The sequence below is a fragment of the Podarcis vaucheri genome (assembly GCF_965113315.1).
Source record: "Podarcis vaucheri genome assembly, chromosome: 1".
Taxonomy (NCBI): domain Eukaryota; kingdom Metazoa; phylum Chordata; class Lepidosauria; order Squamata; family Lacertidae; genus Podarcis; species Podarcis vaucheri.
Window position 1 is genome coordinate 40,392,358 of NC_138759.1, and position 25,442 is coordinate 40,417,799.

At 42.0% G+C, this 25,442-nt stretch overlaps 1 protein-coding gene and 1 long non-coding RNA gene across 2 annotated transcripts in view; one reads left to right on the plus strand and one right to left on the minus strand.

The window, feature by feature from the left end:
• The window catches only part of DPH6 (diphthamine biosynthesis 6), a 245,867-nt gene that overhangs the window by 29,078 nt on the left and 191,347 nt on the right, over positions 1–25,442 (minus strand). Inside the window, exon 14 of the mRNA XM_082241429.1 lies at positions 20,116–20,521. Coding sequence (XP_082097555.1) covers positions 20,116–20,521 — 406 coding nt within the window. The remainder of the gene's footprint in view (positions 1–20,115; positions 20,522–25,442) is intronic.
• On the plus strand, positions 8,339–16,082 carry LOC309542835. Its single transcript, XR_014224462.1, has 4 exons — positions 8,339–8,410; positions 9,056–9,190; positions 14,143–14,249; positions 15,264–16,082. It is a non-coding gene; the product is annotated as an uncharacterized lncRNA (long non-coding RNA).

The following is a 25,442-nucleotide window of genomic DNA, read 5'->3' on the forward strand; positions in this document are numbered from 1 at the left end:
CTAACCATCAATTTCCAAATGTACTGTCTGTACTAAGTCGCCATTAGAAGAAGTAGCTGCACAGCACAGGTGTTTCAGCTCACGCTGGTTGTACAGAACGTCAGGCCTGGGGGCTAAATGCAGCCCTCCAAGTCTTTCAGGAAACTCACTAGGCCACAACCCCTCCTCAGGCAATGCCCCTTTGCCCAGACCATATCACTCACTGGCCCTGCTCTGTGCCCTTCCTTGAGTGCTTTTGTCTGGCCAGAATATGACCTTGACCTGTGATCATGCAGCCCTCAGGTAGAAAAAGGGGTCTGATACTTAAATTACACTCTCCTCATGGTGCCTGGGAGTCTGCTATGGTACCATAGATATTAAGCAAGAGAGGTCGTTTTACTATGACACTCTGATTATATAAGTTAGCCAGGAACTGAACTCAAGAGGTCTTAGATCAGGCAAAGGGTACATAGACCAATCAAGCACTTCCTACAGAGCTAGATACCGTGCAGTATCATTAAACTCCCATTCATTTCAACAAGGACGCACGAAGGAGTACCCTTCATCAAACACAACATGCAGCAGAAACCTCCGTTATGTTCAGAGTAAGTTCCAAAAACACTTTCAAGGTACAAAATGATGCTCTCCACTCTGGCATTTAGAATGTAAATCTATTTGAAAAACACCAACACCAACAGTCGCTTATTCTCTACCGCACTCCAAAAGTTATCATCTCTGAGGATAACAATGCTCTCATTTCTGTCTCACCTTCCCACCTTCTCCACAGTTAAGACCTAAATGCTTGTACTTGCATTTGGGTGGGGGGACCTATGGATTTACTTGAAATTTAAGATTAGACTTTAAGCTTGAGTTTTAATGTAGCAGGTTAGGTAGTGTGTGTACATTGAAGAATCTGGAATTCATACATTTTGCTCTTTTACTCAGTCCACATTTAGAAAGGATCACCACTGCATCAATAAACAGACATTGTTTTTTCTCCTTCTCTCATCAGCTTCCTGGAATTTATTCCCCCTACCCCCCCCGCCCCGCTTTTGATTGTAGGATGCTTTGTTTGAATTCTGACAGCAGGAAGGTGTTTACATTTTGTGATTGATTTTGGCCACATGCTGTTTGCTGCAGCAGCAGATGACTGATCATGCATCCTTCATTTTATCTGGAACCTTGCTGGATATCATGTTGTCATTAAGCAAGTACAAGCTACCGATTACCCAGGCTTACATCCTTGTATTCCTGCAGTCAGTAAATGCTACGAGATACCTGTGATTTAAAAAGTGGGGATAATGGGTTTGCATGGGCTATGGGATTCTGCACACTTAAGTTGGAAAGGGCAAGTCTTTGTTGTGTAATGTTGATGAATGTCAGGTTTTAACCATGTTGATTGGGGTTCTGTTGGTTTCATCACTAGTGGTAGCTGATCTCCACGATGGGGCAGAAAGCAGGGAAGTGAACAGCGGGTGGAGACATCTGCACTAGTCCTTAAATCCTTTGTTTCATTTGGAAAGCCATGCACTGCCTAGTCTCAGAGGCACAGGATATGTGAGAGAGTCTGTTTGATTGGACTAAGCCCATGTCAACTGCGGAATGCACTTCACTGACATTATCTCAATAATCATTTTACCAGCTCTTCAAGATAAGTCAGTATTACCCTCATATTGCAGGTGGGGGGCACAGCAGGACGCGAGGGATGAACTGAGGGAAGAGCGAGAAGGACATCTAGAGAATTTATGCCTGAGCAAAAATTTGAACCAGAGGCCTAATAATTCACACTCTTTCATGACAACCCTGAGGAAGATTTTGCTACTTCAATAGTGAAACAAGCCTCACTATTTCCAATAGTGTATATACTTCAAGGTAATCGCGCCAAAATTACACCATTAGTACTACGCTACATGAGCTCCCCATTGAGATAGTTTAACAGCTTGTGGGCTTTAGAACCACAAACGCAAAGTGAAATCGGATGGAACCAAGTCTCATATGTTCAAGTTAACTTAAGCTGTTTTCCACTTGGATTGTTCTAGGATTCCAGTGTGCGGAATAGGAACCAGGCTACAAACATCCTGATTTTCTAAACGTAAGCCAAAGACACTTTTTTGGAGAAGAAAACCAACAAAGCAGCACAATAGTAACACCCGAAGGAATTAATAACCTGTGATTTGACCTATTTATAATAATTGTCTAGGAATCGTTCTTTGGCACTGACATTGATACTGAAAAAAGCATGAGCAGCAGGGACAAATGTAAAAGATATCTAAACTCAATCATGTGTAGCTCATATGCCCCTGAGAGGTTCCTGTTGATTGTGCAGTGAGCGGGACTTCAGAGGTGATTATGGAATGAGTATGCCATACCCACTGAAATATCTGAAGTGGAGAGCAAGGGGGTCACATATAAACAATGCAATCGGGGCTCTTTGGTCTGACTGCAAATCTGATACTGACCATCACTGAATATTTAAGTCCAAGTAACTTTAGGCAGATGATAGAGAGCTCTGTTCTCCACCAAGAAAGCATGTAGGTGCCCATTTTCTAGCTTATCTCAATAGACATTGATTAAACTAACTAAAATCATGTGTTATAAAAGTTTAACAGTTTCACATTACATTAATAGTAAATGTGAATCATATTAAACTTGCTTCCTATTACATTCACTGGTGGTTTCTCCGATATTCATTGGATGTTGAGCGTCAGCATGTTGTGTGACAGTAACTGATTCTTCCATATATTAAATCGATCCTCTGCTCATTTATTAATTGGGAAAACCTACCCCCTCCTTTTCGGTTCCAAGTATAATTTGTATTGCTCCATCAAAAATGTACAAATTATGTGCATACACCATGTATTCATGTTAGCTTTTTCTCTAAAAGCAGCAATCCCATAGATTGAGAACCACTAATATGCCCAGGGCCTTCTATGACTTGCTATATAATAGCTTCTTGTTACAGTTCTTTGTTGTCCCTAGGCTGCTCTCATGCAGCTTCCTTTGGGTGTGATCCCGTATGTGGTATGTGTTCACAACGAAACCTTGTGCATGGAACTGATTCCATGGTTTATTCTCACGTGACTCGCACCTTCCCTCTCTGCTGAATAGAAAAGTCCCACATGATCTGCATCACTCATGGACATGTGGAACCATGGTTCCCAGGCCACTGAAGCTCTCTCAGAAGGAAATCACATCAAATCTTTGGACTGTGGAGCACAATTATGGCATTTGGCATACTGGCTGTTAAAAGTTGCATTTCTGGTTAAAACACGTAAGGAAAATTCAAGATGGGTTTGTTGCTAAAGTTAGGCAAAATTTCACATATATAACCGGGTCCTTTGTGCTTTGCATGTATCAAAAGCAGCTGACAATAACATTAAGAGCTGCACTACATCTTTTATAGCACACCAGATGTCAAAGGCAAAACTTAAAAAGATTAAAAAAAATTCTCTCCTGAACTTTTCTTATAGCTATATAAAACTATCTCTTTGGGGTTTAGAAGTTACAGAGCAAGTGGCAAAAATGTTTTCCCCCCCACTACACTTTTTTTTTTTTACCCCTGTAATGGCTGCATTTTTAAAAGATATGTGAAAAGGAAAAAGAAAACGTTAAATGGGTGGTAGGTGGCAGAACAAAATTGCTACACTTATATGAACGGTAAGCACAGTTTCCATAAATCCTCTCCTTCTGAGTCAGAGTATGCCTTTCAAAAGGTGCTTCAATAAAATAAAAACCCCGACCACCCACATAAAAAGCACAGTGGCACTTGGTTTGTCGAACTTGAAAACAGGCAGCATATTCTCACAAAGTTCTGCCTTGAAGCAGATGACGACGATGGCAAAATCAACAGTGTGCATGCACACGAAAGCTTATACCAAGAACTAACTTAGTTGGTCTTTAAGGTGCTACAGGAAGGAATTTTTTTATTTTTCCTCTGAGGAGTTCAAGATACCATACGCAGTTGCTCATCTTCATCATCACCAATAACCCTGTGAAGCAGGATGGGCTGAGAGATGGTGTCCCACCTACTGGTCACTCAGTGTGTTTTTCAGCTTAGTGGCACTTTGAACTAGATTCCCTTCCAAGTCTATATATTCTCTCATAGGGGATTTTTTTCCTGTCTGATGTTTGCCGCTTGCTTTCACACCCGAGGGTGAAATTGGATTTTGCAAAAGGGTAACAATTATGAATGCTGAAACAGTTTGGGAAGCTTTGTATCGGAAACTTTTGTATCCAGTGTGGTTGACAGGCTCAGAATATGCAAACCACATATTCCTATTTTTAGACCGTTTCGGTTCACCGCGACTGACTGAGTTACAAATCCATGCAATGTTCAGGGAGACTAATCAGCATCTCATGAATTCATTGGGGTTGTCCATACTGGTTAATTCTGAACAAGTTGAAAAAAATTAGAAAGATCTTATGCGTGCTTCTGATATGGGAAATGTTATTTCTTACATTTTGCATGGGAAGGTATTTTTTCTATCGTCACAGAATTTACCACAACCGCGAATTGTCCATAATGTGGGGAGTTCTGTGATTTGTACAGGGGATTGATTGAAGATTTCATACCACACACAGAGAGTGTCTATAATGCCAGCAACACACACCTATTTTCCTATTCTTGGCTGTGAGCCGTGGAAGACCTGCTCCCTGCCTTGCAAGCCTTTTCCCACCTGGCCTGGGAGGGGGGGGGCCCTGACTGACTCCAGCTACAAAAGCAGAGGCTTCTGAAGAGGCCAAAGGCCATATTGGCATAGCGCAGACCCAGATCCTCAAGCCTGAGATTCCACAGCCACTGGTCACCAGGAACCACCATTGGCAGGATTGGCAGCAACGGCAGCAACTTAGGTTCCAGGCTTATGGTAATATTTTAGTCTCTTGTGAATTATGCCATTTTTAATGTACATTTTATATCTGACTCCCTTTAGTAATGCTTTCTTTTGAAATGTTTTGATTAATAATAATAATAATAATAATAATAATAATAATAATAATAATAATAATGTGGTACCACAGGTTACATATGCTTCAGGTTACATACGCTTCAGGTTACATACGCTTCAGGTTACAGACTCTGCTAACCCAGAAATAGTGCTTCAGGTTAAGAACTTTGCTTCAGGATGAGAACAGAAATCGTGCTCCGGTGGTGCAGCGGCAGCAGGAGGCCCCATTAGCTAAAGTGGTGCTTCAGATTAAGAAAAGTTTCAGGTTAAGAACGGACCTCCGGAACAAATTAAGTACTTAACCCGAGGTACCACTGTAATAATAATAATTTATTATGTATACGCCGCCCATCAGGCTGGGTTTCCCCAGCCACTTTGGGCGGCTTCCAACAAAATATTAAAGTATAATAGTCTGTCAAACATTAAAACCTTCCCTAAACAGGGCTGCCTTCAGATGTCTTCTAAAAGTCTGGTAGTTGTTGTTCTCTTTGACATCTGGTGGGAGGGTGTTCCACAGGGAAGGTGCCACTACCGAGAAGGCCCTCTGCCTGGTTCCCTGTAACTTGGCTTCTTGCAGTGAGGGAACCACCAGACGGCCCTCAGAGGAGGACCTCATTGTCCGGGCTGAACGATGGGGGTGGAGATGCTCCTTCAGGTATACTGGACTGAAGCGCTATATATATACACAGTATGTTGTTAAATTTACTGCGTTCTGTAGTTGACCTCCTTTGTAAGGCTTTGTAAGGCTTTATTTTAAAATCTTATAAGGTAATATTTTAGTTTCCTGTTAAATTATGCTGCTTTGAATGTATACTTTATATTAGTCTTTCTTCAGTAACGTTTTATTTTATTTGTTTTATTTGATGTTTTAATGTGCTTTGAGCTCTCCCCCCTAAAAATATAAAGTGGTATAGAAATGAAATGAATAATAATAATCATGCTGAGCCTGTCACCCTATATAGCAGTGAGATTTTGGGTACAACCTGTATCACATTGACATTAATGAAGAAATTCCTGTTTACTTTAATAAAAAACAGCATATTTCCCATCAAGGGTCAAAGATGCCTCATTAAAAGCCATCTTTGAACCTTGATGGGAAATATGCTGGGGTTTTGTTTTTTTTTTGGGGGGGAGAGAGAAACAAAATATAATCTGTTTGTGTGTCCAAGCTGTAACATAAAGCTTAGTTTTTGGATCATGGCCTATTCTTTCAATTTTTGAAAATATATAAAATTTAAACACAAAAGTTTGTCTTATGAAGAAAACCCAAAAATATGTTTTTCAAACTTGCACTAATAATAAAACATGTAACATGAGGACACAGCAGCAGCTAGCAATAATTTCTGAACAGCTTTTATCAGCAACATGTTTCTAGAACAAGAATAAATGGCCTAAACTCAAGCTAATCTGATCAAGGAGCAACTCAGCAAGGTGTTTATTTCATCTAAAATCCCAAATTCCAAACTGTTTATTTTTAAGACTCTGTAGTCCTCTCAACTTCTGAGACGTGTATGTGTGTCCATTTTTCAGCTATGGCATCTGATCTTTTACCCAGAACAGCGTAAGGCAGTTGGATACATCTGGAAAGCAAAGATGCTTAAAGAAAGAACAGAGGCCACTAAACGAAAAATGACTCAAACAGGCCCCAAAGTACACAGAAAAAGGGGGCATACGCACACATGCCTGTGGGGACAGCTATTAAAAATTGCCAAAATAAATAGCAACAAGGAAGCAGATAAATTATTTCGACAGAATTCCTGAAAACAAGACACGGGACTTTGTGTGATTTGTTCTATACTGAGGTCGGAAATTGGTAGCCTCCCATACACCGCTGGAGAACACACGTAATCTCTGACTACTGGCAATGCTGACAGGGCCTGGTGGGAACTACATCTGGAAAGTCAACGGTTCCCCACCACTGCCCTACCCATATCAGCTCTCTGGTAGAGAAATGCCCTGTGCAGTAGTTCCAATATTACATTTTCACATTCCTTTATAGAGAGGTAGAACTTTTGGGAAGGGGAAAAAGTGAGGAGTCCTAAGGTGGCATTATAGCAGTACAGTGGTACCTCGGGTTACATACACTTCAGGTTACAGGCGCTTGAGGTTACAGACTCCACTAACCCAGAAATAGTACCTCGGTTAAGAACTTTGCTTCAGGATGAGAACAGAAATCGCACTGCGGCGGTGCAGCAGCAGCAGGAGGCCCCATTAGCTAAAGTGGTGCTTCAGGTTAAGAACAGTTTCAGGTTAAGAACAGACCTCCAGCACAAATTAAGTTCTTAACCCGAGGTACCACTGTATAACTGAAGAATAAGGTAAATAATACAAATTGCCATTCTATTAACCACCATTCCACATATAGGTTTCTGAATGGGCATGGTATTGGCAGGGTTTCTAAGCCTCTTCTGTGGCAAGGAGCCCAGTTTATCCACATGTACCCTTTTAAAATGTCATTACAACACACCGCAGTGAATCAAGGCACTGTTCCCTAATTGGTTACAGGTATCATAATTTTATTCCTTTCCTCAAGTACCAATTTTGCCAGCTATTAGTTATTTATTTTTTTGGAACAGCAGCAAAGTTCTGCTGCCTGAGCTATTACATTTGGCACTTTTTGTATTTTCCTTAACAGGAAGCCCAAGGAATTAAAATGAAATTTCCACCTCTGTACATTTGGCATTGAGGTCCATGGTGTTTCCATTCAGCCTAAATTACAAGGGCTTTGGAGAAAATCACAAAACACAACAAAGCCAAAGTTAAGTCCTGTTGATGTCAATGGGAGAGTGAAGATGTGATTCAGTCTGGAATACTATACACAATTTCCTGGGAATAAGTCCCATAATGAGTTCATCGTCTTACTTATTTTCAAAGAGACATATATCGTATTGTGTTGCATTCACTCTCACTTAAACAGATTAAAATGCTTTAACTTTGGTTGGATCAGTTTTCAAAGTTCATTTTAGCACTGACACTTCTTTGGACTTTCTTTCTCTCAGGATGCAAACCAAACTCACCTGGGTGTAACTCACATTGAACATGGACTTACGTCTGAGTAAACACGGGCAGAATTACATTAATGCTCACAATAATACTTGTGCCCTCTTCTGTGAACATTGTGAAAACTAATAAGGTGCGATTATATAAAATCTTCTGGTGTATTTTAATTTATGTAAACTATAACTATTATAATAATAATTATTAATTAAATTTTTAGTTGCTTTTTTTTGCCACGGCAATTCAAATATCCCATTATGGAAAAAGGACATAGATAATTAAAAGCTAAAAGATTGACAAAAAATGAATTATTATTTTTTTGCCTGATGCCTAAATATGTAACAATGCCTAAATATGTAACAATGGCATCAGGTAAACCTCCCTGGGGAGAACATTCCACAAGCAGGGAGCCACCACTGAAAAGTCCCCTTCTTATGCTGCCACCCTCTAGACCACCCATGAAGAAGGGCCTCAGACAATACTGCAGGGTATGAGTCAATTCATATAAGGAAAGGCGGTCCTTTAGGTATTAGGGTCCTAAGCTGCATAAGACTTTATAAGTGAAGACCGACACTTTTAATTGGGCCCAGAAACTAATTGGTAGGCAGTGCAGTCAGGCCAGGATTAGTGAACAACCTGGCCATGGAATTCTGACCAGCTGCAGTTTCTGAATTGTATTCAGTCTTTCTTATAATGCATTGCAGTAATCTATCCTAGAGGTTACCAGAGCATAGACAACAAAATTTAAGCTATCCCTATCCAGATAGGGGCAAAGCTGAGTCTCCAGTGACAGCAATGGGCCCAGAAGTATCCCTAAGCTATATACCTGCTCCTTTAGAGGCAGTGTTATCCTGTCAAGAGCAGGTAGCTTCCTATCTATTCAGTCTAGGAAGACACCCACTAACAGTGCCTTATCTGGACTGAGCTTCAGTGCACTGGCTCTCATCCAGTCCATTACTGAGGCAACATATCGGTCCAGCACATCCACTGCCACACCTGCAGATGTAAATGAGAAACAGAGCTGTGTGTCATCAGCATATTGCAGACAAGGTACTTCCAGTCTCCGGATGATCCCACTCAATGTTTTCATCTAGATGCCGAACAACATCAAGGATAAAATTTATCCCCCACAGAACCCCACATTGAAGGCTCTGTGGGGCCAAATGACACTCCGCAAGCATCACCCTCTGAAAATGACCATCCAAGAAGGACTGGAACCACCCACCCTCAACTCTGACAGCTGCTACAGAAGGACATCATGGTTGATGGTACGGTAAGCTGCTAGGAGAATTAACAGGGATACATTCCCCCCCCCAATCTCTCTCCCAACAGAGATAATCACACAGGGTGATCAAAGCAGTTTCCGTACTAACACTGGGTCTAAAACCCCTTTGAACTAACTAGTTGGCAATGTGTGCACCAAACAGTGAGAGTTTGAAATCTACAGCATGGTCTCATTTGTTATTTTTTGCTCATAATTTTCAATATGTGAAAAGGGCACATGAAGTGCATTAGGATAGTGGTATCTGATATCAGAGCGGTCCCTAATACTGCACTGAGAGTGCCTTTACTTTAGTGCATTTTCTAGGGGGTTGGCTGTTTGGACTGGGGTGAATGTCCCAGATAAAAGGTCTCCCAGATAAAAGTATTTTCAGATGCCTCTCAACTTTCTGGGCAGGCGATTTGAGCAAAAAAATGTTGGGTGCACACAGAGATATTATAGGCATCCAATCACTGCTTTCATTCCATTTTGTCATTTTCTGTTTTGTGACTTCTGAGGCCTAGCTGGAAAGTAAGAGCTGTTATCTGGCTTTTGCTCAAGTGTTTAGCAGCAGAGGAGGGGCGGGCCACTGCCACTGGTGAACAGGACCTTGAGAACACTCCTGACCTCCCACAGGATGGGTCTGAAATTAATTCTTTTTAAGAACTGAAGGAATAAAGACATTTACAGTGGTGCCTCGCAAGACGAAATTAATTCGTTCCGCAAGTCTCTTCGTCTTGCGAGTTTTTCGTCTTGCGATGCACGGTTTCCCATAGGAATGCATTGAAAATCAATTAATGCGTTCCTAGGGAAACCGCCATCAGACCAGGTCCGGGGACAGTTTGTCCCCGGACCTCTTCTGAAGGCTGGGGTGGGGTGGGGGACAAGGGCTTTTCTTCCCACCCCCAGCATTTTAAAAAACCCCGGGACAGTGGAGGACTTCTCCGCTGTCCGGGGCGATTTAAAAGCCCCTGGGAAGGCAGGCAGGGGGGACAAAGAATTTCGCCCCCCGCCCGCCTTCAGAAGGTGTTCCCGCCCCCCCGCCCGGCTTCGGAGCAGTGTTCCGAAGCCCGGCGGCAGGGGCAGGTGTTCCCGCCCCCCGCCCGGCTTCGGAGCAGCGTTCCGAAGCCCGGCGGCGGGTGGAGGTGTTCCCGCCCCCCCGCCCGGCTTCGGAGCAGCGTTCCGAAGCCCGGCGGCGGGGGCAGGTGTTCCTGCCCCCCGCCCGGCTTCGGAGCAGCGTTCCGAAGCCCGGCGGCGGGGGCAGGGGTTCCCGCCCCCCCGCCCAGCTTCGGAGCAGCGTTCCGGAGCCGGGGGGCGGGTGGAGGGGTTCCCGCCCCCCCGCCCGGCTTCGGAGCAGCGTTCCGAAGCCCGGTGGCGGAGGCAGGTGTTCCCGCCCCCCGCCCGGCTTCGGAGCAGCGTTCCGAAGCCCGGCGGCGGGGGCAGGTGTTCCCGCCCCCCCGCCCGGCTTCGAAGCAGCGTTCCGAAGCCCGGCGGTGGGGGCAGGTGTTCCCGCCCCCCCGCCCGGCTTCGAAGCAGTGTTCCGAAGCCCGGCGGCGGCGGGAGGAGGCGTTCCCGCCCGGCCGCCCGGCTTCGGAGGAGGTCCGAGGACAGTGGGGAAGACGCGCTCCGCTTCCCCGCTGTCCCGGATATTTCCCTATGGGCTGTCGTCTTGCGAAGCAAGCCCATAGGGAAATTCGTCTCGCGAAGCGCCTCCAAAACGGAAAACCCTTTCGTCTAGCGGGTTTTCTGTCTTGCGAGGCGTTCGTCTTGCGAGGTACCACTGTACTGCTTATACAGCTGGGACCGAAGAAGCTGTAGTGTTTGGGGAGTAGGGACTGCTAGTCTTGGCAAGGAACACAAATTGCAACATACGAAAAGAACACTGAATTTAAGGGTCCGTTTTCAAAAAAAAATTTCCATAGATAAGGTGCCACAGGAATGTGTCATCGTAGGCTGCACAAAAGGCAGAGATAAATCAATCTGAGTGATGGGAGATTTGGGGGGGGGAGCTTGTTTTTAGGACTAAATTAGACACAGGATCTGTCTACTTCAGTATCCTTTTTCCGACCTTGATCACCTGGTTCAGTAATGCGTAAGGGCTAGAACCAAAAAGTGTATTTTTAAAGGCCAAGTAAGCTAGAGGCAAGATATTATTTTTATTCAAGGCTGAGTTTCTGTAACCTTGAGGGGTTTTTTCCCATTCAATCATTTTTGTGGCTAAGAGGAAGCCATAAGAAGATCAAAAGTGATAAATTTTTCTCACAAAAAATATCTCAGGTTATAATTGGAAAGGACATGTTTGGGATGTGAACTCTGAATTAGAGGTTTCAGTGCTAATACTATTTTTTATTTTTAAACCAGAGTCTTCACATCAATAACAGTGCAGAACATTTTCCAAGACATCTTGTTTAACCACCAGGAGGATTGTTTCTGGAAATATTTCTTTAAAATGAATCAATCCACTTTTTTGTGGGACTTAGAAATCCTTTATAAAACAGTTCTAAGTAATGGTGTAATGCCCATTTAAAGGTGTGTTCAACATGGATCTCATCTTCATATCTGATGATGGCACAGTGGAATAAACCCTCTCTCTGTGTGTGCACTTTTTCAGGTTTCATGTTATATTAGAAGGGATAACACAGCATAGGAACATATAAAGGTTTTTGCGAAGCATTTGAGCATGCAATGCAAATGCTGGATCAGGACCCTAATTTAATCTTATCCTGAAAAAATGTTTTCACCCAGGGTAAAGTAAATCATAAAAATCCTCCTCTCAGGTCGGACCACATTTTGATACTGGATATACAGCAGTAGCTCAGTCCCATGGTTTCACACCATCTTCCAAATGTATAGGCAAACAATAACTTTGAGCATTCTAGTCTCCAGCGGCATCTGGAAATAGAGCAAACCTGGATCTAACTCTAGTTTATCAATTCAGATATCATACCAAACCACAGCTGGCACAAAGCAAGATTGGAAAATCCATTTCAAACAATGATGTCTGAATCTGGTTTCTGAACCAAGGTTTAGAGTGAAGTGTGAACTGAGTTCTCATGTAACACCAAACCTCAGTTTGTTTATGTGGTCTGTTAGTATGTTGAACCCACCATGGTCAACTAACTGTGGCTTGTTTTGCAGCCAACAAAACAGAATATGAAGCCATGGTTTGAAGCTGGCTTACAAATCTTGGCTTGCATTAACTATGGTTTCTTATAATGCCCAAACCCACTGTTCTCTCTTAATCCTGATTTATTTAGGCAACCGGCCCCAGACGCTCACCCTGTTAGAGAGGAGTGGGGCAAGAATGATGAGAAAACAAAACCAGCATTAGGTGAAGGGAGCTGTGCTCACCCACAAGATTGATTCTTGTCTGTTCAGCAAATCATAGCATAGTGTTATGTGCAAATGAGACTAGAATCTACCCTAGAAATTCCCAAGGCTTATTACACTTGTTAAGATTGTGTGCAAGTATCCTCTTGAGTTTATTATCTATGAACTAGTATAGAGGCATAGAGATGGGCCTTCTTAATGACTGCCTTCAACGGCGGAATTCCTCTAGAGATTTCCCAAACCCTGATTTTGGGCATTTGGGGAACGTATTATTAGACCTTATAAAAAATGATGCCTTCTATAGAATGGGATTGAGCTGGTATTGTTGCTGAATTTTAAGATCTGTTCTATTTGCTTTACCTCATCTTACGTAGTAGCTTATGTACTCCTTTTGAGGTTCTGTTACTCTGCAGATGATTTCACAGTGGTGCATGATGATAAATCAGATCGAGGAATAGATAGCCATTTTATTATGTTGCCTAGTATCTGCTCCTATGCTTGTGATTTGTTTCTCTTTTTTTAAGGATTATGTAACGAGAGATTTCTTTCAATCCCTGTTAAATATTCAGAGACATTTTTGCATACTTTGTACGAACGAGGCTCGCAAAGTCTTAATAGTGAGAACGTTCACATGCTGAGGAATAACCTAGTTGTCTGGATGGTACAGGCAAATCATCTCAAACTTATTTATATTAATGTGCTATGGAAATGAGAATATGGAAAGAAATGGTCAGAATTTATGCTAAAGCCTTCTAAAGGCGTAACAGCATCCTACTAAGTATATATGTCAGCTTAATCTAATCCCCCAGCTTCCGACACATCCTGTGGTCTCAGCACGGTGCCTATAATGCTCTCATATGTTATGAGGGATTGCCTCAGAGAAGTTCACCATCAGGACCACACTTGGTTCAATAAAACTTTACATTTCATCTTAGGCTGACAGAAAGCTATCTTTCTCACATTTGCATCACAAACCTTTAGCTTCTCCTGACATCAATAACATTGGCTATAATACTACCACGTAATCTGTTACAACACATGGAGAGCACATATTTTCAGCTCTCATCTTACTTTGTCAGCTGCAATGGGCCGCTCTAATTTACTTGGACTTGCCTAAATGAACATGGAAATTCTTTGTGACAAAAGAGGGGAAAATACATGCTTTTAATTAGCAGCTCATTTGAGATTTGTGGCAGAGTTTCCTTTTCCCCGCCCCTGATAACTTCAAGTTCTACTACTTAAGCAAAGCATCTTTCTTTCCCCTTCATGTGTGCATTGAAGAGAAGAGCTGCAGGAATTTTCCTATGTCTTCAGGGGTGGATACAGATCAAAGAACAAGAATAGATCAAAAAATATTTTTGTATTTCAATCTTATATCAGGAAAATCTAACTCATCTAATTAACCGTGCATCAATAACTTACTTTGAGATATTTTGCTGTAAGACATCAGTCACGTCTAGGTAAATATTAATGTAACATTGAAACATATAGACATCTGAACCCAATTTAAGGTTTCTGTTTGGTTAAAATGAGCACCATTGTTTCTTGCTTTGTGGGACCAAAATGGCTACTAAAGCTCTGATCATTTTGTTGTTGTTAACTGGTGTTTGTCTTTGTTCCAATTTCCAGCGGAGACTGTTGAAAAGCAGGGCTATAGAAAGCTTTCTTGGAATTATTATAGACAGGATAGGGAAATAACATGCTCAAAATACTACAGGCTCCACCTAACTTAAGAGGTAAGGCACAATATACTAAAATAAAGAAATAGCACATGGAACATAGAAGTCAGCCCATTGATCCATCTAATTCAGTATTGCCTATACTAAAGCAGCTAAAATGGCACCTGAAAGATCTTGTGGACCACAATATCCATAATCCCTGACCAATGGAAGTGCTGGCTCTGGCTGATGGGAATTGTAGTCCATAGCATCTTGGCTGACTCCATACAATGACTGGCAGCTGCTTTCCAGGCTTTCAGACAAGAATCTTTCCCAGCGCTACCTGGCAATACCAGAGATTTAACATGGGGACTTTGGCGCACAGCGTGTGCAGTTTACAACTGAGCTACATCCATTGCCCAAGACAGTGAAGTTTGGTCTCAGGCATATGACTGATTTTCTGAATATGGCATCCAATTGGTAAAGCAGAACACATTACAAAAGTCAAACCATTGCAAAGCCATCATGCAATGAAGTGGTTGTGTGAATTGGCCCCTAAACTAAGGACAAACCTAACCGAGGCTTGAAATAATGCCAAAATGAAAAATCCACCCCATTTAAGACCCAGCATGGTAAACAGCTAATCTTTTTAATTTTATTTTCAAGCCGAATTAGCATGAAACATATAAAGTAGAAACAGGAAAAAATAAAATCAGAAGTGTTGATGTTAAATTAACATAAAAGCAATTTACACCATCTAAATATAAAGCAGGCAGTAAAAAGGTTTGGAAGTAATAATTAATATAAATATATAAATATCATTTAAAAATACTTAAAAAGAGGTTTTCAAGGGAATATGCAAAAAAGCTCTGACATGAAGGTTCTGCCTTGATTTTCTAACCTAGGATGCTTTTTTTTTTTAACAGAAGATTTCTGAAAATTGTTTTAAGGTCATGTTATAATGAATTCAAAGGCTTAATTTGAATAATACTGACATATTCCTGGATGTGTACCACCAATATATCAATCGCCTGAATACCTTTGGCTGTTGTGGCACAATACATATCTATTTCTCTGTATTATCTGCTATAGGTGAGGTTGTGCAGATTCTAGACATGTCTGGATGCAGTGAGAGGCCTGATTAGAACCAAAAAAACCTGAGACTGAATTCTGACAAGATTTACAAATCTGGGAATTGGGCAGGTTACCTGCTGCCCTGAAAGAATAGGTATGTATTTTGAGAATGCTGTTAGATCCAGAACTGTTGCAGGTGACTCGTGGCCCCTATGGCTGAGGTCACCTTCAATCAGCTCTAGCTGGTTTTCATGCTATGACCGTTGAAAGCCTGGTCATAGATTATTGTAATGTGATCCATGCAGGGTTGCTCTTAAAGCTGGTCTGGAAGATGCAGTCAGCACAAAATGCACTGGTGGGGCTGCTATATGATGCAGCCTACCAGGAACACATTAGCACCAATTCTGAAAACTGGCTGCCAGTTTGCTGCAGACTAAGTTCAAGGTGCTCATGTTGACTTACAGAGCCATGTACGACTTGGGGCCTGGAAAACCTTCACTCATATAGACCTGACCATGAATTAAGATCTACAGGGAGCACCATAACCATCTGAAATTGATTATGTAGGAGTTACCAAAATGGTAAAGTAAGGAAGGAGGAAAGGTTACAACATCTGGGCCTTTTTCATTTATAAAAAGGGGAGTAAGGGAGACATGAGAGAGAGATGTATGATTTTGCATGGTGTAGAGAAAGTGGATACTAGAACTCAGAGCCATCCAATAAAACTGAATGATGGAGATTCAGTACAGACAAATCACTTTTCCACACAATACAGCGGGCACCAGTACATTTCTGGCCCCCACGTGCGTCAGCGGAGCACACATAAGCCCACCCTGCCCTGCCATCTTCCAGGCCCAAAAGAACCTGTGTGTCAGCGGTGGTGCATCAATTGGACATGCGCAAAATGGGTCACCACCTATACACAGTTCAGCTATGGAATCTGCTCCCTCAAGACATAGTGATAGCCCCAATTTTGGATTGCTTCCACTTCTGGCAGTGTGCCAGATTCAACTAATGAGTCCCACTAGTTGAAGCCTGTGCAATGACTTTGACTAGAGCAATGTGGCTTTAGCTCCCTCCCCTCCCCCTCCCCCTTGAAATTGGCTTGTGGGGAGGGGTTGGGAGAACCCCCAGAGCAGCTCATGGGGGAGGAGAGTGTTGGGATGCAGCCAAAGAATCGGGGGCAATTGGCAGGCCCCCAGCTGGCCCCAGCCCACCGGCTGGTGTGCCGGGGGATCTCCAATCCTTGGATCAGTGTGAAACTGCGACCCTAGCTTCAGAAGCCTTCAGAAGCTGGGCACGCACACTCAGCAGAGTAAATAATGCTGCACAACAGAAGTGGCAGGGAGAGGCTGTGTTGAGCATATTTATTCAGCATACATCAGGACAAAAGGAAAAACATGTCTTCTCCCCTTCATGTCCAAAGCAAGCAGCATAAGCAAATGGTAGTTCCCAGCAAGCTGTGCTGGAGTGTAAACAGACATGTGACATACAACAGTCTCATGCCTGTACCTTAAGGTGGAATGGAATATCCCAACAGAGAGGAGGGATTTATTCTGCCTGGCAAACTGTAGTACTTTCACTTATGTAATGATTGCTGTAGCACTATGTTGAATTCTCCCAGCATACTTCTGAATGCCAGCCATAGGAGGGAAGAGCACTGCTGCTGTGATAACAAGATGTGGGATTAGATGGGCCTTTGGTCTAACCCAGCAAGATTCTTATGCTCTTATGTCATTACTGAGGGTCTTCTCCGTAATAGCACCCAGGCTGTGGAACTCCTAGATGCAGCTGACATACCTCTGCACCCGTGTGTTTGCTGATCATTAATGTCTGAGTCATTGGTTTATTATTGCGTTGGTTTTCTTTCCGTCATACGCATTGTATTTGAACTTTTTAACGTACCCCTCTCTGGGACTGCTGCCGTACAGGAGAGCAAATAATAAATGTTTTAAATAAACAAAATTTAGCTGCCCCAGATAGAACAAATTTACAGGATCAAGTTTACCTATTCATACCCTTAGAACTACTGCAAACTAATCTTTCTTCCTTGTATACTTACATTTTTAAAAAGAAAAACCTATTGTCAAATGTAAGAAAAAACTATATAGCTTATTATCAGAACCATTATACATCTCTTGAAACATTTGGGATTTGCAAGAGAAAAGATGATAACACAATTTGCAAGCTAGATGCATGTTCTATCAGCTCTTAAACAAAGCACTGCACAATAAATAATATTCTGTCAGGCTATATGTTCATTCCTTGCTTCGTGCATTAGCTGTGCTTATTCTATGCCACACTTTTATCGCTTTCTATTTTTATATTTTAAATCTATTAAGCAATGTCAACTTGAATTTCCTTTGAATAGTGCTGCAGGTTAGGTTTAAAAAAATAGGACAGTACAATCTTTGAGGGCTAACATTTATGTCAGCTAATTAATATGGATCAGTTGAGTTTTGCAAATATCTTTTAAAAAATGTTTGCGCATATGTGAGTCACCAATGGAAGCCTGATCTCTACTCACAAAGACAATGACAAAACTCTGCTAGCTTTTGTAAGAATAAAATGAGATCTGCAGCTATTTTGCAGCCCTGGCATATAGGTGTAAGAGGATTCTTTCTACAGCAACAGATCCAAGTGGTGGATCCATGCTGGACCACTTTGTGGGTTTCTCAAACCTGCTATCACACATTCAAGCAGGGGAATTAATGGGAAGAATTTTCCAGTGTCCAGCTAATGTCTTATGAATGATAGCATTATGAAGATCATGGTTATTCTGCCCAAAATACTTGTTCCTACATGCTCATCCTCTCTCTTCACAAGAAAGAACACACCATTTTTTTTCATGTCATGGGATAAGAAACTCTCCATTATATTCTGAGCTACTACCAATCTTAAAGGATTATGTCTGTGGAAGCAAATTCTTCACACAGAACTTGTCTCCTTTCTCTAACACAATTTCTACTCATTAGCTCACCATGATGATAAGTCTCACCCTTTCATGTGTTTAGTAGTAATTTTCTCTAACTGCCACTAAAGTTTATTACAAGCAGTGATCCTGATCCAGTTAACTGTTGCATACACATACATGAAGTATTGTATGGACATTAGAGTTTATTGTGGTTTGCTGATCTTATCTTCTGGTAGCCCTCCTGCTACCTTTATCCTCTGAAACCAAAGATTGGGGGGGGGGCCTACAATGACATGGCAACTGTTCTTCCTTGACACATGTCTGATAACTATACAAATAATAATAATAATAATAATAATAATAATAATAATAATAATAATAATTATTTATACCCCGCCCATCTGGCTGGGATTCCCCAGCCACTCTGGGCGGCTCCCAACAAAATCTTAAAATACAATAATTCATCAAATATTAAAAGCTTCCCTAAACAGGGCTGCCTTCAGATGTCTTCTAAAAGTTAGATAGATAGATATTTATTTCTTTGACATCTGATGGGAGGGTGTTCCACAGGGCGGGCACCACTACCGAGAAGGCCCTCTGCCTGGTTTCCTGCAACCTCACTTCTTATAGTGAGGGACCCGCCAGAAGGCCCTCGGCGTTGGACCTCAGTGTCTGGGCAGAACGATGGTGGTGGAGATACTCCTTCGGGTAAAATAGGCCGAGGCTGTTTAGGGTACAGTCTTAGGGTGGAATCATCACTGAAGTCCATGGGCAGCTTCTTCCAATTTAATGAGCAAGATTTCTGTACTATCATCAAAAGTCTACAACCACAAAATGGGTCCGATTTCTTTAATTTCTACATATTGTATTTTAGCCAAAATCCAAAATAAATCTGTGATTAAATAACCAAGCATTTGAAACACTCTAAATAAACGTTTCCAAAAGCCTACTTTAAATGTGATGTTTCGCTGAGCCTGTTTCTGGAGCTAAGCCATTATGCCCTGGCACAAATGATGACCTGATCTGATGGATCTTTCACTTTTCAATATTCCATGAGAAAAGGTCAGAAGTATGAGCAAGCCACAGGCAACAAGATTTATGGTGAATAAACTTCTGGTGTCAGATTTGTCCAATTTTTGTCCAGATTTGTCCAATCTGATTTTTATGTGGGTACTGGCCCGTTATTGGTTCCCCACCTGAGATATATTGAAGGAAACTATCTTCATCAGATGGGCTGTAGATTCTTGATGACACACTGGAGTGGTTTTAGGCACAATATTATTGCATCAGAAATGGCAATACTCAGAAACCAGCAGTTCAATTTACCAGATTACTCTGTTACTGACATGAAGGTTTCCATACTTGAACAACAGAACTTCAAAAGAAGACTTCAGCATCAAACAACCAATGAAGAAATTTAATACTATGCATTTCTTGTCATGCTACAAGCTACAGGTATTTTTTTACACAGTCATCTCTGATGCACTGAGTAAAATACTACCAATCTGCTGCTGTAAAATGTTGCTAGGCCTATAGACTATGCATTTAAGTTCTAGCTCAGTTATTATATTATTGTACTTTTTCATCTAATTGCCATTCAGTACACATACAGATTTCTCTCTGTACATCTGACAAAACGGGCTTTAGCCCATGAAAGCTTTGGTTAAATTGGCCAGAGAGACTAAATTGATTAGGTCTTTAAGATGCCACAAACCTGGTATCTGAAGAAGTGTGCATGCACACGAAAGCTCATACCAAGAACTAACTTAGTTGGTCTTTAAGGTGCTACTGGAAGGAATTTTTTATTTTGACTATGGCAGACCAACACGGCTACCTATCTGTAACACAAACCTGTATGTTATTTTTGTTGCAACAGGCAAACAGTGCTACCACTCTGGAAATTGGTATTTTTTCGAGACGACTACAAATATGTATGTAGACAAGTCAGAAACTTACCTGCTTCTAGTGCCTCCATATCAAAGATATTCTTTCGGTAGAAAGTTCTAAAACCCAAAGGAGTTGTGTCACCATCTCCTGACAGCTTCTCTACTGCTTGCTTAAACATTTCCACCACGTCATGCAGGACACTGTCTAAGCTGATTGTAGATGTTGATGGTGAAGTCAGGTTTAAGGACACGGAAATAGCTGCACTACAAGATGGACAGGACTGCACAGCTTCACATTCGATTTGGAAGTTCTCAAGTGACCTCAGTAGCACAACCTTCTGCCTTTGCTGTTGCTCATCTACTGCTGCAATGACATGCCATTCAATAGAGGCAGCTCTGGGAAGGGAAGGTACCACTATCACAGCCAGTTCTCCATATGCGGCAGGCACATCGTTATTCATGTCTTCATCTTCTGCCTAGAAATTAAAAGAGACCTGTCAGGGAACTGCCATCAGAACAGGGGCGGGAAACAGAGGGGCAGTTGTGTTGCAGGGAGCCTCCAAAAATCTTGCGAAGCAGTTCCTTGTCCGGTGATGAGGAAAACCCCACCTCCAGTGGGGAAGAAGTGAAAGGACCAGAGGATGCTTGTGGGAGCCTCAGCACCACTTCTGGCAAAGCCTGCCAGGAGGGAAGCACGCCCTCTCCGTTGCCCACCCTGCGCAGAAGTCTAAAGCGCATAGAGGTAAGGAAAAGGCTGGGCGTAATGAGGCTTTTATGCTGGAGGAGGTCCAGGAAACAGGCACTCCTGGATTCTGCTAGCGATTGAGTCAGACATGAACTTTGGGGTTCTACACTGTAAATAGTTTGCACCTAAATAAAACCTTTAAAAGACAGGTCGGAGTCCTGCCTGGTTACTCGTGAACAGCCACCCTTGCCATGTGACAAGACTACTCTGAGTATTTAAAAGCTCTAGATTTTTTATTATTTTTTAAATGCTCCGCCTGCCCCCACAGAGAAAGTGCTTGGCATCTTGCCCAGTCCCAAGATGTCTGAGCTCCTTCCCCAGACAAAGCAGGCTCCAAGGCTGATGAATCCTCTGCCAACATGCCTGGAGAACTCACTGCAACCTTGAGTAATAATGATGGACTGCGTGCTGGTCCCTGATTTGAGAGTACAAGAACAAACTCATTCACACAATGCCCATAATTCACCCAACCTGGTGGCCACATGTTGAGATGCGCTGCAGGAAGCCACAGGGGCTATGGCGGGGGTGAGGGGTGGGGGGTGAGTGTTGGCTTGCTGGGGATCTAAGTTTCTTGTAAGCCAAAGGAGCAGGAAGGCCTTGCAGCCTCTGTTGCCACAGTGATGAGAGGCTGCCCTGTCTGTAGGGGTAGGTTGAATTTATTTACACATACATCTTGTTCTCCTCCAGTTTTTTTTTAAACTTTTATATTCCTACCTTTTCCTTTCTTTTGCATTTCTTGAGAGAAACCACATGCTAAGCAATGTTAATATTAAAAACTGAGGCTTCCTTTTGCCTGTCCATGTATTGGTAGCAACTTTTTGATATACCAATTTGCTTACATTGCAGTTCAGAATAGTAAATACGGCCCATTGTCTGACCCCTGAATGGAAAAATAATTACAAGTTAAAACAGTAATTTTACCTGGGGTCGATAAGGCCATAACACTCACTCTGCTTTCAATTCACATGCTCAATTTTCATCCACTCACTCTTGACTTCGAGAGGAAGGAATAATGACAGGTTGCAGACACTTTATTTCAAAATTCACTCACAAAGTTATTGACAAGCATTTTTCCTCCACAGCAAAGTCTCTGCTGCTTGACCCTCGTGAGCTGTTTACATGAAAAATGCACTTACATCTAGATTAACGATAGTGAAGTCTAATTCCACACCAAAACTTGTAGCAATTTCTTTAGCATGTCTGTGTTTGATATGGGAACAAAAATAGGGATAATTTGCCTCAAATTGCAGTCACTTCAGTCATAATAAAATCTCGCTGAGTAGTAGTACTGTTTGCTTTCAGTAGTTTCATTAGGTAAGCTGGGGCTGTTATTAAGGTACCAACACATAAATGTTATATTAGCACTTAACAGTAGCACAGAATTCTCCCTCCAGGAGATGAATTCTAACCTTGTCAATATAATTCTGCTTCCAGTACTGCAGAACAGTTTGAAAAGATGAATACTGGAGCTTTATGGTAGAGAAAAAAAGTCATGCTCATTCAGGCTTAAAGGCCACTTGGTTGGCCCAAGGTGCTGAGGTACTGTTTAGAAAATAAGTCTTAAAAAGCTGTCTCGGGTCAAGTCAAGCATTGAGACAAAACTTTCCGACTTTCTTGTACTTGTCTTAGGTTGTTAAATCAATTACTTTGTATTTCTGCTTGCCTTCAACTGCCATTTAGAATATGGAAAGAAATACACAGGAATTAGGCCAAGGCAAAAGTACAATTTCAAACTCAAACAAATGATCATCATTGCAAGTGAAAGACCGTGCACCATGCGCCCACATATTCATGTAAGCGCACATTTTACGGAGGCCTCAACCTTTAAAGTATGGATTTGTGTATGGAGCTTCCAGGAATTTAATTCACCCCCACCAGTGCTGCAGAAACTCTTAGTCAAATGGCCTCCAACTTGTTTTTAAAAACAGAGAGGCTAGTTTTGCAGAACAGAGAAATGTTTGAGAAACCGTTTCCAATTATAGCCTGTTAGATTATTTTATTACTGAGTATCTCGGTCTCTCTCAACACAGAAATCATCCAAACCATGCCTTAGAATTATGTAACTCAAGAAACACTGCAAGTGCTACCAATGTTGGTGGCATGAGTACCAAACCTGACAGATGTACATAATGATGCTCTTGAAAGGACAGGGATGGGTGCTCATGTTCTCATGATATTGCTTGTGCGTTTTGCAGAATTTGAATCCTGCCCCTTTTTCTTCCGTGCAAATGTAATGACAATGAATACATTGTTCAAAGATTGCAATTGTGATGTGCATGGGTACAGTGACCACACCCACCTCCTGCCATTCTCACCCTGGTCCAGTGGTCTCTGGTCTTAAAAAGGCAAGTACAGCTAAGGCTGAGAAAATGATAGCTGACTAGGCCTGATTGGATTCCAATGGCCAAAAATGCTCTCAAGTACACCTGCATTAAGGTTGCATCATTGATCAGGAATGCCTTTTACCAGCTTCACCTGTTGAGAAGGTTACAACCCTTAGGGAGAGATGCCAGAGCTCAGTGGTAGAGCACAATAGAAGTTTCTACCCCAGCATATCTACTTAAACCATCTCAAGGAGGGCTGCGAAGGACTCCCTCTCAAGACCTTAGCTGCTGCCAGTCAGAGTAGACTGAGCTATATGGATTCATGTTCTGTTTGGGACCAAAACATGAATTATCATCCCCTGGCATGTAGGAGATTATTATGTATTACATTCTCGACTACATGAAACACTATTCAGATGCCATGTCTGATGTACAATGTGGTTGGCTGATCTCATTACTTTCTCTAGTTTTCTAGAGCTTCCCTCGCTGCGAGAAGTGAGGTTACAGGGAACCAGGCAGAGGGCCTTCTCAGTAGTAGCGCCTGCCCTGTGGAACGCCTTCCCAGCAGATGTCAAGGCAATAAACAACTCTTTTACTTTTAAAAGACAACTGAAGGCAGCCCTGTTTAGGGAAGCTTTTAATGTCTGATGCTGTATTGTTTTTAATATTTGGTTGGATGCTGCCCAGAATGGCCGGGTATTATTAATAATAATAATAATAATAATAATAATAATAATAATTTTCATTTGCCTGCTTGGCACAATCCAAGCTGCTTCCTTAGGCCTCAACGCATAAAGCTTCTTCCTTAACTAGCTCATATGTATCTTTTTTCTTCTATTTAAGTTTTCACAATACAGTTGAAAGAACAAGCTAATCTTCAAGAAATAAAGAAAAGAAACTCATTCAGAATTGCTGCAACCTGCCAGGAGCAGTCACGATAATAATACCGAAAAAGGGCAGCGGCTATACACCTGATATCCAGTATATGAACTTGGGCTGCTTCTTTAAAAGATCACAGGTAGTGTTAATCGAAAGAACCTTTCCCTGGAGGTCTGTGAAAACCTCAGTTGTGCAGTATCTTCACAGGTGTTTTAAAACATTTCTGGTTCTGCAAGCATTAGACTAAAGGGTGATATATGAATAGACTTCAGTAAACTGGGAAGAGGCATGATATAATTTAGATTAAAAAGTATACAGGTCAACATTATTTTAATACTCCCCTGCATTGCAGGGGGTTGGATTGGATGACCCTTGGGTTCCTTCCAACTCTTAAGATTCTATGATTCTGAGACTCTGAATGAGTCTGAATTTGAGATATGCAAGCAAGTGGTTTCATATGGCCTATAAAATTCCTGTTCTTAATCAACACCTGGAGAGGAAGAGTGGGATCACACCCACCATCACTGCTGCTGACCTCCACGGGTTCACCCAAAGATCTGGACAGAATTTACATGTACAAGCTGTATATGCACAAACTCTTTTAAACCTTTGGATCCCTGCCTGGTAGCCAGGAGCAAGACAAAAGAAATCCTGCCTTATCTACAGTTGGCAACTGCACGAACAGTGCTCTGGCAGATTTATAAACAACCCTACAAAATTAGATTCAGGTTGGTATTAAGTAAGCAATTCCTTTTTTTTTTAAATACAGTGGTACCTTGGGTTAAGAACTTAATTCGTTCTGGAGCTCCGTTCTTAACCTGAAACTGTTCTTAACCTTTGAAACCTTAATAAATATCATTTTTTAAAAAATGAAACTGTTCTTAACCTGAGGTACCACTTTAGCTAATGGGGCCTCCCGCTGCCGCGGCTGCGTAATTTCTGTTCTCATCCTGAAGCCAAGTTCTTAACCCGAGGTACTATTTCTGGGTTAGCGGAGTCTGTAACCTGAAACATCTGTAACCCGAGGTACCACTGTATCCGCTTGGAACTTATGACCATCCTGTCATTAATGACCATCGTTTTACATGAAGATCCTAAAAATTACATGAGAGGTGGCTGGGACACTATTTTGCTTCATCTTATTGGAACTTGTATGTTCAACCACTGCAGCTTCTTGTACCATCAGCACTTCCACCAACTGATCCCTTAGTACCTATTTTCCAAATTGTGACTGAGTGCAATTGATCTCTGCAAGCTGAGGACTTTGTTCCGCAGCTGCTGCTCACAATCAATAAAACTCTGCTCTCAATAAAACACTGTGCCATTCGCCTGTGCCCTTTCCTTGAATAAGCCACAACGTATTTGTATTAATTTACAGATTATGAATGTTTCCGTTTTGGAAACCAGCAACAGAGCCAAGAACCTAGCGCTGATAAGAATCACCCAGCC